Here is a 17,738-nt window from a genome sequence, read left to right on the forward strand (position 1 = left end):
CTCTCTCAAGTTTTGTTGATAACTTTGACACTTTTAATATCAAACTAGATGTTTCGATACACTAAGCACAAACTTCCTTTACAAAGGTGTCAATGAGTTTAACAACAAATAGAAACCTTTTCACCGACGCTTTATTACAAAATTTATTGTAGAACTAAAAACTAAGTGCATGCTCCAATCCTATTATTTTTCAGATGCATTTTTTTTTTCTTTGAGTCTCCCTCTGTCACCCAGGCTAGAGAGACATGACACGATCTCAGCTCACGCCAACCTCTGCCTCCCAGGTTTAAGCAATTCTTATGCCTCAGCCTCCCCAGTAGCTGGGATTACAGGTGTGCACCACCATGCCCCCGGCTACTTTTTTGTATTTTTAGTAGAGACAGGGTTTTGCCATGTTCCTCATGCTGGTCTCGAACTCCTAAACTCAGACAATCTGCCCTCCTGCGCTGGGATGAGAGGCGTGAGCCACCACACCCAGCCTTCAGATACAATTCTTAAAGCAAACCTCTCAGCCTAGGTTCAGTCATCAACATATTAAACACTTAAAACTATTTCTACATAATGGTACAAAGTTCCCTCTCTAGCTCTATTTCTGCCCAGCCCTCCTGAGATTTTCTGTTGAGTATCAGAGCTGATCTAAAGCAGCTCATCCTCCTGGATTAGGAGGATCACCTTTACACAGGTCTCCCGGTCAGGTCAGAGAGCTTAATAACTGCTGACTTGCAGAGGGATTAGGGACACGTAAGCTGTGCACTGATCCTCCATAAGGTGAGGGAAGACATGCCTCCTAGTCCTGGGTCAAGGAGCTGTTGGAGAGTTGGGTTCACATTGCCTGCTAGTGCCTTTACCTACTCAAAAATCAATTATCTGAGGTGCCATCCACCCGGAACATACAGGCAAGAGCCAGAAAGCAAGATAAAGGGCCCCAGGACCCTAAAAGCAGCTGTCAAAAAATCAAAACACCTAACTCTCTTCATTTTACTCAAAGGAGGAAGGGTGGTGGCGCATGCCTGTAATCCCAGCACTTTAGAAGGCTGAGATGAGAGGATCGGTTAAGTCCGGGAGTTTGAGACCAACATGGGACAACAGGGGGAGACCCTGTCTCTACAAAAACTATTTAAAAAATTAACTGGGCACAGTGATGTGCACCTGTGTTACCAGCTACTCAGGAGGCTAAGGCAGGAAGATGGCTTGACCACAAAAATTCAAGGCTGCAGTGAGCTAGGATCTCACCATTGCATTTCAGCCTAGATGACAGAGACCTAGTTTCAAAAAAAGATCGCCATTCAGTACAAACAAATACATTGATAAATATATTACAAATGTATAAATCTGCTACTTAATAATACATAAGAAATATATACATCTGTTACATTAATGCATACATAACAAGTACTCATTGTGGGCCTCTCCTGTAGTTTTTTTTTTTGAGATGGAGTCTCATGCTGTCACCCAGGTTGGAGTGCAGTGGCACGATCTTGGCTCATGGCAACCTCTGCCTCCGGGGGTTCAAGCGATCTCCTGCCTCAGCCTCCTGTGTAGCTGGAACTACAGGCACGTACACCATGCCCAGATAATATTTGTATTTTTAGTAGAGACAGGGTTTCACCATGTTGGCTAGCCTGGTCTCCTAACCCTAACCCTGACCTCAAGCGATCCACCTGCCTTGTCCTCCCAAAGTGCCGAATTACAGGTGTGAGCCACCACGCCTTTGAAAACTTCATGTAGTTTTCAAAGACAAACTGGTAGTCATTTCTACGGTTTCAGAGTGTCTATAAATCAAACGAACACAGTGAAAGAATAGGTATTCATAAATTATAGCTTTAAGTCATAAAAAAATGTTAAGCAGTAACATTTGTTTATAAAGGAAATATGGGGAATAAAGAAAGTATATACCTTCTCTCCAAAAAACCTCTTTTAGACCTCAAAGAGCCAACCACTGGCCTATCCTGAAAAAATGGCTATTTAGAACAAGCAGTCTCTAGAAGCCTCTGGAAAGCAGAGGTTCTCCATAACATCATTTTGGTTTCCTCATGACTGTGAAATTATACAGCAAAGGCTATGCACCTACCACCCTGTCCAAGAATGAGGACACACGTGGCACCATAGTCTCCCACAGACCTCACTGAAGACCGCCTTGCTCACAGGGTGGCCACGACTCTGAACTTGGTTCTGCTTTGTCAGCCCTTGCTTTTCTTCCTTCTGATCCTGGGGCTTTCAAGGCACATAAAGCCTCCCACCCAGTAATCTGGCACCCACCCCACCAGCCGAGCCCCCAGCCGCACCTCCACTGCTCAGGCCACATATCCATCTCACAGGTCCCCGAACACACCTGCATGCAGATCACTCTCCTCTCTTCTAGACTACCCAGTGCAGAGCCCAGCTGGTGAAGGAGACACATTACTGAGCAGTGCAGTGCTGTGAGTACCTCAACACTTCTCAGCGACAGCACCGTCTACTTTCTCGACCTGCCTAACCTGGACATCAACATCCACACACATGGAGGAAAGGCCCCCAAGGTAACATACTGTTTTGTTTCTCATCTACTTTTGACAATAAATTCTAGGAAAGGCTACTAACAACATAAAAACATTTTCTTTTTCTTTTCTTTTTTTTTTTTTTTTGAGACAGAGTCTTGCTCTGTCGCCCAGGCTGGAGTTCAGTGGTACAATTTTGGCTCACCGCAACCTCCACATGCCTCAGCCTCCCAAGTAGCTGGGACTACTGCCACCATGCCCGGCTGATTTTTATACTTTTAGTAAAGACCGGGTTTCGCCATGTTGGCCAGGCTGGTCTCGAACTACTGACCTCAGCTGATCCGCCCGCCTCAACCTCCCAAAGTGTTGGGATTATAGGTGTGAGCCACTGCACCTGGCCAGAACATTTTCTTTTTTAATTCTTCTTTACCTTTTTAAAGACATAACTTTGAATTTACAAAGTATACACTTATTTATATAGAGACACGGTCTCACTGTCACGCAGGCTGAAACACAGTGGCATGATCTCAGCTCACTGCAACTTCTGCTTCTTGCCTCCTAGGTTCAAGTGATCCTCCCACCTCAGCCTCCTGAGTAGCTGGGACTACAGGTGCGCACTACCACACCTAGCTAATTTTTGTATTTTTTGTAGAGAAGGGGTCTCGCCATGTGGCCTGGGCTGGTCTTGAACTCCTGGTCTCAAGCCGTTCCCCTGCCTCAGCCTCCCAAAGTGCTTGGATGACAGGCATGAGCCAACGTACCTGGTTACTTATTTGTTTTGAATATTTAAAAGAATTTTTGACAAATAATTATTTACAGAGTACAATGTGGTGTTTTAGTATATATCCACATTGTGAAATGAAAGAAGCTAATCAACATACCCATCACTAATCGTGTGTGTGTGCGTGTGTGTGTTAAGAACATTTAAAATCGACTTTACTAACAATTTTGAAGTACACATTATTATTAACTACAGTCTCCGTGCTGGGCTACAGATTTCTAGAATTTATTCCTAACTAAAACTCTGTACCCTCAGAACATTGTCTCCCCCTCCCCCGCTCCCCCACCCATTTTTATTCTGACTCCTCCCGCATTGGAAAAGTACTGATTTGCATATGGAATTGTATGGGATACAATATAGAACAAACTAAAGATAGACTCTTTTGTTCTCTAGCTGGTTTGTGCTCTAAAGTAGACAATTTCACAAACAAAGAAAAAGCCAAGCAGAAAATTCCATGCTAACAACTGAATACAAAGAAATACTACTCAACGAAGGGAATGTTAAAAACCAATATGTCAGGTGCTTGGAAGAGCATGTCATGGTTACACAAATCAAATAGCACTTTATTAAATTATTCGGATAGAACAGGCAGCAAATAAGACTTTGTAATAGCCTCTAATTGAGAGGAACACACAGAGTGTGGGATGACAGAGGTTAGGCGCCCGGTGGAAAAGCAAGAGGTATAATTTAAAGTATTAAAAACAGGCTAGAAATGGTGGTGGCTCACACCTGTAATCTTAGCACTTTGGGAGGCTGAGATGGAAGGATCACTTGGGGGCCAGGAGTTTGAGACTGGCCTCAGCAACAAAGAGAGATCCTGTCTCTATAAAAAAATACACATATATTAGCAAGGTGTGGTGGCACATGCATGTGGTCTCAGCCACTTTGGAGGCTGAGTAGGAAGGGTTGCTGGAGCCTAGGAGGTAGAGGCTGCAGTGAGACATGATCATACCGCTGCACTCCAGCATGACTGACAGACAGGCCAGGTGAGAGAAGAGTGAGAGTGGCTCACAGCACATTTCCAACTGTCTGCTGCTGAAAGCCAACAGCAAACCACATACAACACGATGCTGATTCTAAGGCTCAATACGCTTCATCCCTCAGGATTCTCGGGTCAGGTTCTGTGATTTCCGGAGCCTGGGCACTGAAATCACAGAAGGGTGAGGGCCGACCAGCCCTGACAAACAGGCACAGAGGTCACTTTCTCAAGTTCCCATAAGCAGGATGCAGTAGAACCAGGAGGACAGAGTTCAAGAAACTGAAAGAGTCGTGAGAAGGGAGAAGGAAAAATCAGAAGTTGTATTGATGTGACTCAGACAGTGAAGAAATGGCAGCGTCCTCTTATTATTTTTTTAAATAGAGACACGGCTCACTTCACCATCTTGCCCAGGCTGTTCTCAATGTCCTGACTTCAGGTATCTTATTATTTAAAAAAAAAATAAGATGAAGATAATTAACTAAATAAATAAATAAATAAATATATGAATAAATAAATGCAAGCCGGCCTGCCTTGTCTCTAAGTAAATAATTAGATAATTAAGTAAATAAATAAAGGCAAGGTGCCATGACTCACGCCTGTAATCCCAGCACTTTGGGAGGCCGAGACGGGCCGATCACAAGGTCAAGAGATCGAGACCATCCTGGCCAACGTGATGAAACCCCATCTCTAATAAAAATACAGAAATATTAGCCAGGCGTGGTGGCACGCACCTATGGTCCCAGCTACTCGGGAGCCTCAGGTGGAAGAATCGCTTGAACCCAAGAGGCAGAGGTTGCAGTAAGCCAAGATTGGGCCACTGCACTCCAGCCTGGTGACAGACCAAGGCTCCATCTAAAATAAACAAACAAATAAATAAATAATTAAACGCTAGGCTACATCTAAGTAAATAAGTGCAACCCTGCCTCTAAATCATTATATAGATAGTGAAGAAAATGAGTAAATGCAAGCCTGCACACAAATACATAAGAATATAAATAAATGTTGTGAGCTGCGTCTAAATAAATAAATAGCTAAATGTGAGCCGGCCTCCAAATAATTACATAGCTAGACAGATAAATATATAAATCCAGGCCTGCCTCCAAAAAAAAAAAAAAAATAACCAAAAAAAAAAAAAAAAGGGCGGGGGGAATGGCAGCGTCCTTTCAGTGCAGGTAAGTGGAAAACAGGACAGGGAGTAGGCCTCTGTGAATGCTGCAGGTGATGTGCCCAGGTTTCTGATTTAACTTCCTCATTTTTTCGCTGTAAAACACAGCAAATGGGTTCGGGTTGTTTTCCCCTAGGAAAAGACAGCTGCCTGGAACATGTGAAGCAGCGTCCTGCTCTTCCCACACCTACCTGGAGTCTGTGCCCCAGTGCATGGCATAGATCTTGGCCAGGTGCCCCCGTAGTGTCCTCCTCGTGCGCATTTGGATTCTTCCCACTGGGTCGATGTTGTTTGTGATCTTGAAAATAAAAACGTTTCTGTGAATTAACAGCTGTGATTAAACGACTCTCCTCCTCTCCCTTCCCGGTCATGGCTGTTGGCTGGTCCATTGTGCCCACCTCTTCCCAGCCCTCCCCACAGCTCTCCAGTGACTCCCACTGTGCCATTCTGCACTGAACCCCTTCTGCACTTCTCACCAAGTCTCAGTCTGTCGGTCATCAGGAACGTGTTTGGCCTCCCCTCCAAGCACAAGGACACTGCCAGCCTTGAAGCACTCGCTGTTCCTTTCCTGCCTCCTTCCTCCTCTCCCTGTCCATCCAGGACCAGCTCCTCCTAGGTCTCTCAGTCCTTTGAGATCTCGCTACTTTTCCTCCTCACACCTCACAGATGTCCAACACCACATGTGTGGGGCTGGATGACACCTGCTTCTGCACAACTATCATTCGTAGCACAAGCTGTATACACACCTGCCAAGACCATCCTACATACAGATACTGATGTTAATGAGTTTAGGCTGGCAAATGGAGTAAGTGTATCACAATAGTGGGTTTTTAAAAATGGACAGTCCCAAGTGTTTTGAGAAGTGAAATTCAGGTAATTCTATGTAGCCTAATTTTTTTTTTCTTTAACTTACAATTTAATCTCAATTAAAGTGCATCCCCTAAAGCATTTGAACAATTAAAAAAATTTAAACATAGGACGGGCACAGTGGCTCACGCCTGTAATCCCAGCACTTTGGGAGGCCGAGGCGGGTGGATCACGAGGTCAAGAGATCGAGACCATCCTGGTCAACATGGTGAAACCCTGTCTCTACTAAAACTACAAAAAAATTAGCTGGGCATGGTGGCACGTGCCTGTAATCCCAGCTACTCAGGAGGCTGAGCCAGGAGAATTGCCTGAACCCAGGAGGCGGAGGTGGCGGTGAGCCGAGATCGCGCCATTGCACTCCAGCCTGGGTAACAAGAGCGAAACTCTGTCTCAAAAAAAAAAAAATAAAAATAAAAAATTTAAACATCTTCATTAGAAGTATGAATATAGCTTTTCTTTTACATTTCTGTCCAATTCTTTGGACTTTATTTTTCCTTTATTATTATTATCTTTGACTGAGTCCCACTCTGTCGCTCAGGCTGGAGTGCAGTGGTGTGGTCTTGGCTCAGTGCAACCTCTGCCTCCAGGTTTCAAGTGATTCTCCTGCCTCAGCCTCCTGAGTAGCCAGGACAACAGGAGCGTGACACCACAGGATAATATCCGCGCCAACATGGTGAATCCCCGTGTCTACTAAAATACAAATATTGCTAATTTTTGTATTTTAGTAGACATGGAGATTCACCATGTTGGCCAGGATGGTCTCGAACTCCTGACCTCCAGTGATCCACCCGCCTTGGCCTCCCAAAGTGCTAGGATGGACTTGCGACTATTGCCAGCATCTAGTTCCAAAACATCTTCATCATCCCAAAAGGAGAGCTGACATCCATTTGCAGTCAGTCCCTGTTCCTCACCTTCTTCCCTCTCTCCCCTAATGCCCCTGCTCGCCACTGCACTGTGTCTCAATGCATTTTACTATTCTAGGTATTTCATAGAAACAGAATCACAAAACATAGCCACTTTTGTTTGGCTTCTTTCACGTATCGTAGTATTCATGGGGCTTATCCCTAGTGTAGCCTCTGACTGTATTGAGGTCCATTTAACAGCTGGTAATACTCCAGGGGAATTTAAGAGACAACACATTTGTTGACCCACTCACTTATGCACATTTCGGTTGTTTCTACATTTTGGCTGTTGTAAATGGTGCTGCTACAAACATCCACGTACATGTGTTTGTTAGAAAACCCATGTTCGGTTTTGTTGGGCATGTATGTAACGGTAGAGCTGCTGAGTCACACAGTGATTCTAGGTCGAACTTTTTGAGGTATTGCCAAATTGGATATTAGAAATCGAAGTTCTGAGGCAGATTCTGTTAAGGAGAGGAGCTTCAAAATACCTTAAGAGAGTAGCAATATTTTACAACTATTACCTCTGTAACAGGAAGATAATTATCTTGATATATCTTGTTTTCATCTCAAAAAGCCCTTCTACTTCCTATGCCTACCATCAGAATGACTTCTTAATAAAAACACTCCATGCAGTGGCTTGGCAACCTCACTGTGGAGGAGAGAACCCGAGCAGAGCCCTCCCGAGGCTCCAGGTGTGGGCACCCACGCCAGCCTCCTCACAGGTAGATGGCTCTGCATGACTCAGTGGGCTCTTACCTGAGAGAGAGTTGCATCTGCACATGCTTTCCTGGCATCCTGGGAAACAAGAACGTGAGAAATTAGCAACATTTCAGATACATTCAATCTTAGGTCCACACACACCCAAGTTTCAGAAACAGCTTTCATACGCTGTGAGGAGTGCAAGTGGAGCGTGAAGAATGGCATACTCACTTCTTGCCTCTCAGCACCCCACAATCTATTGCCACCTGTGGACTGTCCAGGCCACGCTGAACAGAGAACCAGTAATATCAAAATCTGTCTGAGACCTGCACACATTACTTCTGAAGCCCACAGCTGTGTCCAGCACTGAGGAGACCACACTGCAAGCTGGGGCAGCACCCAAGCACTCTGGGACCTGAGGCTGCCTGTACCCTCACTGCTGCACTGGCTGGCACATACACGTCTTGCTCTTTTTACAAAGCCCATGTAGGGTCAGGAAACCTGTGGCCCAAAGAAAAGGTCTAAAAAGGACCAGATATCCAGCCCAAAAAACTTTTCTTCAGATTGCATTAACTAAGTACTTTGTTTTCAAGAGAAACAATAACTAATTCTAAATTCTACGGAGGGCGCGGTCGCTCACATCTCTAATCCTACCACTTTCAGAAGCTGAGGAAGGAGGATCGCCAGAGCCCAAGAGTTCAAGACCAGTCTGGGCAACAAAGTGAGACCTCATCTCTACTAAAAATAAAATTTAAAAATTTAAGGAAAATAGGCTGGGCGCAGTGGCTCATGCCTGTAATCCCAGCACTTTGGGAGGCCAAGGGGGGGTGGGTCACCTGAGGTTAGGAGTCCGAGACCAGCCTGGTCAACATGGCAAAACCCCATCTCTACTAAAATTATAAAAATTAGCTGGGTATGGTGGGGTGTGCCTGTAATTCCAGCTACTGAGGAGGCTGAGGCAGGAGAATCACTTGAACCTGGGAGGCAGAGGTTGCAGTGAGCCGGGACCACACCACTGCACTCCAGCCTCAACCTGGGTGACAGACCAATACTCCGTTTAAAAAAAAAAAAAAAAGGTAAGGAAAGTAAAGAAAAATAAATAATTTCTATAGAAAAAGAGCAAGGGACCTGGAGTCAGACAATCAGATTCACATGAGCCTCTCTGGCTGCTGTTCTCATTTCTCATCTATAAATGACCTTCAGAAGCAGGTAAGCACTGTGAAGGGATCTACCAGTGCTAACTCAAAGGTCTTCATTACTAATAGATCAAAGTTACTAGAAAATAGACCTAGAAATCTCAAAAGAGAATGTATGTTTATAAACAGAAAGATAGGTATCATAAAGGAAAGTAAAACAACGGCTTTAATTAAAAGGTTAAAAATTTGAGTGTAGCTATAATTTTCAAGAAAAATCACAATTTTTTTTCTTTTTTTTGAGACAGAGTCTCACTCTGTCTTACCCAGAATGGAGTGCAGGGGCACGATCTAGGCTCACTGCAGCCTCCACCTCCCGGGTTCAAGTGATTCTCTTTGTCTCAGCCTCTTGAGTAGCTGCGACTACAGATGTGTGTCACCACACCTGGCTAATTTTGTATATTTTGTAGAGACAAGGTTTCACCATGTTGGCCAGACTGGTCTTGAACTCCTGACCTCAGGTGATCCACCCACCTCAGCCTCCCAGGGTGATGGGATACAGACATGAGCCACCAAGCCTGATCTCTTTTTTTTTTTTTGAGACAAGTTTCGCTCTTGTTGCCCAGGCTGGAGTACAGTGATATCATCACACTTCACTGCAGCCTCGGCCTCCTGGGCTCAAGGTGATCCTTCCATCTCAGCCTCCTGAATAGCTAGGCTACAAGCATGCACCACCATGCGCAGCGTGTGTGTGTGTGTGTGTGTGTGTTTGTGTGTGTGTGTGTGTGTGTATTTGGTAGAGATGGGGATCTCAACACGTTGCCTGTGGCTCGTCTTGAATTCCTGGGCTCAAATGATCCTTCCGCCTTGGCCCCCCAAGGTGCTGGGATTATAGGTGAGAGCTACCTCGCCTGGCTGACAATTTCTAGTAAGAAAAATGTGTTTATATGCTGTCATCTGACCACCTACTTTCAAAATGGCAAATGGCAGGTGCAGCCCTTCCAGTCATGTATCCAAAGGCCCCCACGTGGGGGAGGTGGAGAAGGAGTTCCCAGTGGCTCAGGCTTTCAGGGCAAACTGCTCACTGCAAATGATTTCCATTTTAGGAAGCCTGTGGGAGTAATTTATAAACTGATAATATGGAAATATATTGGTCAGGCACGGTAGTTCATGCCTGTAATCCCATCACATCACTTTGAGGGGCCAAGGTGGGTGGATCACCTGAGGTCAGGAGTACAAGACCAGCCTGGGTAATATGGTGAAACTCCATCTCACTAAAAATACAAAAAAATAACCAGGTGTGGTGGCTGACAACTGTAATACCAGCTACTCCGGGAGGCTGGGGCAGGAGAATGGCAGTGAGCCGAGATGTGACTGCAGTCCAGCTTGGGCAACACAGCGAGACTCCATCTCAAAAAAAATATAGATAGATAGATAGATAGACAGACACATAGATAGATAGATAACTATAAATATACCAAATTTATAGATTCCAAATTTCTCTTTAGTTAAACTATTATTGGTCATTCTGCTTTATAATTAAAACACAAAAAAACTACGTAACTGAGTATGCATATGCGAGCAGTAACATTTGGAGAAAGGAAGATGAAGAATACTTGGAGTAGCAAAGGCCTTTTTGTCAATGAATTTTTACCTGGCAAGTACTGAGTTTAATATTTATTTCTGAATACTATATGCTTGTTCACGTTACAGCCTTTGATTTTAAAATGTCATAAGGAAACTTAAAATGGAGAAAATAAAACATGAGATTTAAGCAACTTCACCCTGGTTAGTATCCAAAGACTAAAATTAATTTCTTAAGGTGCAGTGTAACAGACTGTGGTGACACTACTGTTAAACAGAGAGAAAAGCTACTGCAAAAATGAGACAAATAACTTCAATTCAGTCTTCATTTCAGCCAACAACCAGCTTACGTAACTGAGAGCAGCACGCTGCAGAACAGACACCTTCAGCTCTCAAGACTGCAGGAGGAAGTCTTTTAATGGAAACAAGCTCTGTAACTGCTTAACAAAGAATAAAAGCTTCAAGTTGAGATTAATTTCCAGTTTAATGGACTCCTGCAGATACTCCACCTTATCAGAGATGAAATGTCCAAGCCATTAATCGGCTGATTTCTCATCCTTTTTGGATCTATGTCAAATGACACAGCAACACACTTTAGGCTTCATCCTAAATTAAAGGCTGGGCCCTGCTCAGTGTGGAGCCGCCGACTGTAATGGACCAGGCATCCAGTACTGCTGCCTCTCACACAAATGGACCCTGGCTCCCTTGCACTGGTGGCACGCTGCTCCAGAACACACCTACACCTGCGCATCCTGTGGAGCTTTCTTACTCCATCAGCTACTCTGTGTATTTTAAGGCACACCACGTTTTAATCGGCATCTCTTTGACAGCCTGTTTCCTCAATAATAATGAAAAGGAACATGCAAGATCCTTTAAGGGTCTTTTGGCTGAAAAACAAATCCAAGAAAGAAAAAACACCTTTTAGAATCATCTACAATTTCTTGTTTGATTCACCAAGCTCTGCCTTCTTTAATAAGTGTGTATTCCTTGGGCAATCAGGAAAAAATGTTCTACATTTTAAAAATAAACCTTCCTTTCCCATTTGGGGTAAAAGGACTTAAACAGCTTTTGCTGTCCCTGTCTCGTGCAGAGGAGTTAACACGACACAGTCCCTGTGACTTTGGAAATAGAGCAGCTGGACGCCTCACCTAGTGAACGTCCCACTATGGGGCCACAAGCTGCACATGGCTGCTGCGCACAGGAAAGGGAGCCAGGAGACTTGGGACAAAAATAGTGTCGAGTATCTCAATTAAAATGTATTAATTACTGCCTACAGTCACCATGTTTTGTTGTAAAGTAAAAAAAATAATAAAATGTATTAATTACATATTGAATAATAATATTTTAGCTATATTGCCTTAGATAAAATTTGTTGGGCCAGGCGTGGTGGTTCACACCTGTAAACCCCAGCACTTTGGGAGGCCGAGGCAAGAAGATCGCTTGAGCCCAGGAGTTTAAGGCCAGCCTGGGCAACATGCTGAACTGTGTCTCTACAAAACTGAAAAAAAAATCGGCAGGTACGGCAGTGCGTTCCTGCAGGCCTAGCTACTCAGGAGGCTGCAGTGAGCTGCGATGCTATGATCGCACCACTGCTCTCCAGCTTGGGCGGCTGAGCAAGACCTTGTCTCAAAACACGCAAACTAAAAACTGAAAAAACCTTACTAGGATTAATTTTACCTGTTTCGTTCTTTTTATTCTTTTTAAAGAGAGGGGGGTCTTCTTTCATTACGCAGGCTGCTATCAAAATTTTGGGTTCAAGCAATCCTCCCGCCTTGGTCTCCCCAAGTGCTTGGATTACAGGCAGGAACCATGGAACCCGGTCCTATCTCTTTTTACATTTTTTATGTGGCAACAAGAGCATGTTCGGGAGTGTCATGTGCTATTCGTACCAGCCCAAGAGGGAGCCCCCTGTGCAAAAAGGCCCTGGGGAATTCACAACATGACAGGGCTCAAACCTCGGGAGGAGGTGCAACAGCTCCTTTGGGCCTTAATTTTTTAAATTTGCATGTCTTTTACCTGTGTTGTACAAGCTCTTTTCATCTGCTATGAATAGATCCAGGTCCACTATTTGTGAGCAACGTATAGCTCACAAATAGAAAAACAAAATGTCTTAAAATAGGCCAAATCACACTACTGTCTAAGACATTTTCAGGGTAAACTTAGTACAAGATATTTGATTTTCTCTTTGACCGTAAATCTCAGAGAATTCCATTATTTTTCCGCAAGTTCAGGAACAAGCTGCCTAAAATGATGCTGGTGTTTCTTTCTCCAACTCCCGGTGGGCTTTCTAAACACATAATGGGCCATTTAAAAGGAAATAATTAGGCTTCATCCTTGCACTGAGTCAGAAAAATAAACTGTTTTTATTTTGAGAAGGAGTCTCACTTTGTCACCTAGGCTGCAGTGCAGTGGTGTGAACACAGCTCACTAAACAGCCTCGACCTCCTGAGCTCATGCAATCCTGCTGAGTAGCTGGGACTACAGGTGCGCACCACCAAGCCCAGCTTATAAACTGTTACTCAGACATGTATTAAATGTTGCCAGCTTCCTGTACAGTGACACTCTGAAGGACAGCTAAAGCTTGGCAGAGCAGACAAGAGTAAGTTCTTAAATCAAATGGATAAAACCTAATATCATAGTGAAGACTTGGTTTTTCCTGAGAAGTCTTTCTCTTCCTCTTCATATCAGCAGTTTCAGAATGGAAACATATACTGGCATTAAGTGTTTCTCTATAAAATATTTACTAGAAGTGCTAGTTCACAAAAGTGGAAGGAACATAACAAATTCTGTTTAGAACTACTGATCCTTCCTTTTGAAAAAGTTTATGGGGATGGGAGCTCACGCCTATAATCTCAGCACTTTGGGAGGCCAAGGCGGGCAGATCACTTGAGGCCAGGAGTTTGAGAACAGCCTGGCCAACATGGTGAAACCCCATCTCTACTAAAAACAGAAAAATTAGCCAGGCATGGTAGCAGGAGCCTATAATCCCAACTACTCGGGAGGCTGGCGCAGGAGAATTGCTTGAACCCCGGAGGCAGAGGTTGCAGTCAGACAAGATGTCACTACTGCACTCAAGCCTAGGAGAGCGAGACTCTCTCTCTCAAAACAAAACAAAACAAAACAAAACAAAACAAGCTGGGCACAGTGGCTCACACCTGTAATCCCAGGACTTTGGGAGGCTGAGGCAGGCAAATCATGAGGTCAGGAGATTGAGACCATCCTGGCCATGGTGAAACCCTGTCTCTACTAAAATACAAAAAATTAGCCAGGCGTGGTGGCACATGCCTGAGTCCCAGCTACTCAGGAGGCTGAGGCAGGGGAATCGCTTGAATCTGGGAGACGGAGGTTGCAGTGAGCCAAGATCATGCCACTGCACTCCAGCCTGGTGAAACAGCAAGACTCCGTATCAAAAANAAAAAAAAAAAAAAAAAAAAAAAAAAAAGAAGAAGTTGTTTATGAACTGTGCACTCTAACATCGTTTATCAGTCACAGACTGGAATTCGATGTTTTAGAATTCTGTGAAAGGTATTCTTTCTACATTGCAGTTTATTTACACAAGGTTGTTTTTATTTTTATTTTTCAGGGTCTCACTCTGACACGCAGTTGCACTATCTCGACACACTGGAACCTCCAGCTCCTGGTTTCAAGTGATCCTCTGACCTCAGCCTCCTGAGTAGCTGGGACTACAGACATACACCACAATATCCAGCTAATTTTTACATTTTTTGTAGAAATGGGGTTTCACTGTGTTGGCCTGGCTGGTCTTGAACTCCTGACCTCAAGTAATCTGCCCACCTTGGCCTCCCAAACTGCTAGGATTCCAGGAGTGAGCCCAGTGCAACTGGCCACTATCTTGGATTTTGATATACCTGCTCAATCTAGCAGTCTATCAAAAGCTGTAGATTCCAATCATCACCACTAGGGAAGACCCTCTTTCAAAATTGGGAAAAAAATACATCAGATACACCTGAAATACTTTTTTATTTTTGAGCCAGAGTCCTGCTCTGTTATCAGGCTGGAGTGCAGTGGTGTGATCTCAGCTCACTGCAACGTGCGCCTCCGAGGTTCAAGTGATTCTCCTGCCTCAGCCTCCCAAGTAGCTGGTACTACAGGCATGCACCACCACACCCGGCTGATTTTTGTATTTTTAGTAGAGATGGGGTTTCACCATATTGGCCAGGATGGTCTCAATCTCTTGACCTCGTGATCCACCCACCTCGGCCTCCCAAAGTGCTGGGATTACAGGTGTGAGCGACCGTACCCAGCCCTGAAATACTTTTTTATTGTTGTTAATACTCTTGTTTTTAAGCAAGTTTTTTGCTGTCAACTTAATAGTCCCAATATTCAGTGGAGGGAGGCAGATATCACAGTCTAATAAGTGGACCAAAATATCACAAGCAAACTTTCAAGGTTATGATAAAGACTGCAAAAGACACTTATAAATTCTATGGAGGCATCTGGTGTATATTCAAATAACAAATTATATACAGTAAACAAATCCCAAAAACAATGTACTAGGCCAAGTATCTAGATCTATATTTAGTACATCCTACGCCAACTAAGATTCAATTTCAATATAAAACACAGAAGTCATTCCGTAACCCATTTTTCCTAAAACAAATAACATCTAATTTGAAATTCAAATGATTAATAAAACCAAGCACACACAACTACGTACTCGAATCTGGTTCTTAAGCTGCTCGGCCTCCTGCCGTAACTGGTCAAGCTCACTCATCTTCTGATAGTGCTCTTCAATGCCACTTCAGAGATGTAAGATCTGAAACAGAAAGACAAGCACAGCAATCAACAACTGTGGAATAATGTGATGAAGTATGTGAGAAAAGTAAATTGAAAATCTGAGAACTATGTTCTCTTATAAATCAGAGAACTTTTCTTCAGCATTCATCAGAACTTATAAAATGTCTATGTAGGGCCAGGTAAATAAAAGATCATTATGATTATTTATTGGCCTTACATAATATTACAATGTCTAAAATACTACTCAACATACGGTGGTGGGTTATAAGAATAAAAAGCTGTTAAGAAGCACTTTTCATGAAAGAATCTGGGTCTCCCTACAAATCCAAGAACATAAGACTGACATTTAGGCCAGGCATGGTGGCTCACACCTGTAATTCCAGCACTTTGGGAGACCAAGGCGGGCGGACCACTTGAGGTCAGGAGTTGAGACTAGCCTGGCCAACATGGCGAAACCCTGTCTCTATTAAAAATACAAAAATTAGCTAGCTGAGTGTGGTGGCAGGGACCTGTAATCCCAGCTACTCGGGAGGCTGAGGTAGCAGAATTGTTTGAACCCAAGAGGCGGAGGTTGCAGTGAGCTGAGTTGGGGCCACTGCATTCCAGCCTGGGTGACAGGGCAAGACTCCACCTCAAAAAAAAAAAAAAAAAAAAAAAGGACCCCAACATGAAATTTAGGACAGCTATCACAAGAAGACCTAGGGGAAGCTACTTCAGCAAATAAGGGTCAGTGGCAACCTGGCAACCAGACTCTCAGAGCCATCTCAGTAACCATGAACCACTACTGGTGAAAAGCCGTCAGGATGCTCACACGGCAATCCTAAGGGCACACAAGGTGGTGTCTAGCAGTTTTTTGGCTCAGGGACAACCCACTCTCCCTTCCAGTGAGCCCTGGGATCCCAGCAGGCTCAGAAACGACACCCTGATCCTTACAGGCACAGGCTCAATTAGGCTCAGCACAGGCCACCCTGCACGCTCACCCTAGCCACATTAGACAATATTCCTGAAATATGAGTAAAAACTAAATCACCTTGTTAAACAAAAGACTTATTTTCCCAAGAGAATGTCATAAATGGAGGCTGCATTTCTGACCAGGATCGTGGCTGTTAATTTTAAGTATGACTGAAGTATAAAAAAGCTGAGGATACAGTTGCTGACGTCTTTAATCACTCGAGAATATAATCAGCTTCAATATGCAAGCACAGCTTAGGCAAGGACTTCAGTTTCCGACATAAATTACAGAGGATCAATTTTACCATTATAACTTTTGTGTAAAAGTCAAACGGTTAATATAATACACATCAAAATCTAATCCATAGCAGTTATTTTCTTGAGATTAAAACCCATCTGTGGGAAATTACCTCATGACCCAAGAAGCTCAGTTGTTACAGTTTCTAGCCTAAACCTTCCTAGTCTGTATAAAGGAATTCAAATGATCCACAGTATAGATCGATGAAAACGGTCCACAGAACAAGAAAGGCCTGCAAGGCACAGCCCATGACATGAGCGCACAGACCCAGCAACGGGCTGCCACTGCTCTCTGCAGACGCAGGGTACATGGCAACACCATCAGAAAGATTTCTGACCAAATAGTGGTTGCTAAACGCATTATCTGAAAGGGACGTTTTAACGAGGAAAGCCTCCTGCACACACGGAGCAACACTGCAATTAGGTATGAACAAGGCCACACCTCAAGGGCAGTGTACTCTTAAGGGATAAGACTGGTTAGTCTTCTCTCTGGTTTCCACATGTAAATTCTAAGGACTGCAGTTTATGAATGTTAACGTGTGAAACAGTTAAGAGTGCCAGTACAATAGGAAGTAATGACTCAAATGGAAGCTGTTTCCATGCCTTCTGTCTTGCATTCTTTCTGCATGCCCTGACACTACTCACTTGTATTTCACACGTGATCAAGTTATGTACACAATTCTGCAGAGTTGGGGATAGTTTTATTTCACTAGCACCCCCCACGCCTAAGAGAATTGTTCTTAGTCTGTAAAGCTACTTTAATCCTTCCAAAATCAACATGAAGAAAACCAGTTAATGTTATGAGATACCCTGAATTAAATTGTTTTAGTTAACAAACACAGTTTCTGATCCTAACTTAAACACTAAAAAGTTAAGCTAGTTTTATGGGACTAAAATCAACAAATTCCTGGGATCTGAGTGAAGAGAAAGCGTGTTCTGAGATGGCTCAAACATGATGCTCCGGCCAGGTGCGGTGGCACACACCTATAACCCCAGCACTGTGGGAGGCTGAGGAGGGCAGATCACCTGAGGTCAAGAGTTTGAGACCAAGGGCCGGGCGCGGTGGCTCAAGCCTGTAATCCCAGCACTTTGGGAGGCCGAGGCGGGTGGATCACGAGGTCAAGAGATCGAGACCATCCTGG

The 17,738-nt window shown here is 43.9% G+C and overlaps 1 protein-coding gene across 5 annotated transcripts in view; it reads right to left on the reverse strand.

Annotated features, from left to right (window-relative positions):
- The window catches only part of GNB1 (G protein subunit beta 1), a 104,418-nt gene that overhangs the window by 22,444 nt on the left and 64,236 nt on the right, over nucleotides 1-17,738 (reverse strand). For all 5 annotated transcript variants that reach the window (XM_017542623.1, XM_037743500.1, XM_037743501.1 and 2 more), the window contains 3 exons: nucleotides 15,269-15,367; nucleotides 7,931-7,969; nucleotides 5,594-5,700 (listed from right to left, as the gene is read on the reverse strand). In XM_017542623.1, the coding sequence (XP_017398112.1) occupies nucleotides 5,594-5,700; nucleotides 7,931-7,969; nucleotides 15,269-15,325 (203 nt within the window). In that variant the 5' untranslated portion in view covers nucleotides 15,326-15,367. The remainder of the gene's footprint in view (nucleotides 1-5,593; nucleotides 5,701-7,930; nucleotides 7,970-15,268; nucleotides 15,368-17,738) is intronic.

Source organism: Cebus imitator, unplaced genomic scaffold (genome assembly GCF_001604975.1).
Source record: "Cebus imitator isolate Cc_AM_T3 unplaced genomic scaffold, Cebus_imitator-1.0 Scaffold145, whole genome shotgun sequence".
In the NCBI taxonomy this organism is placed as follows: Eukaryota; Metazoa; Chordata; class Mammalia; order Primates; family Cebidae; genus Cebus; species Cebus imitator.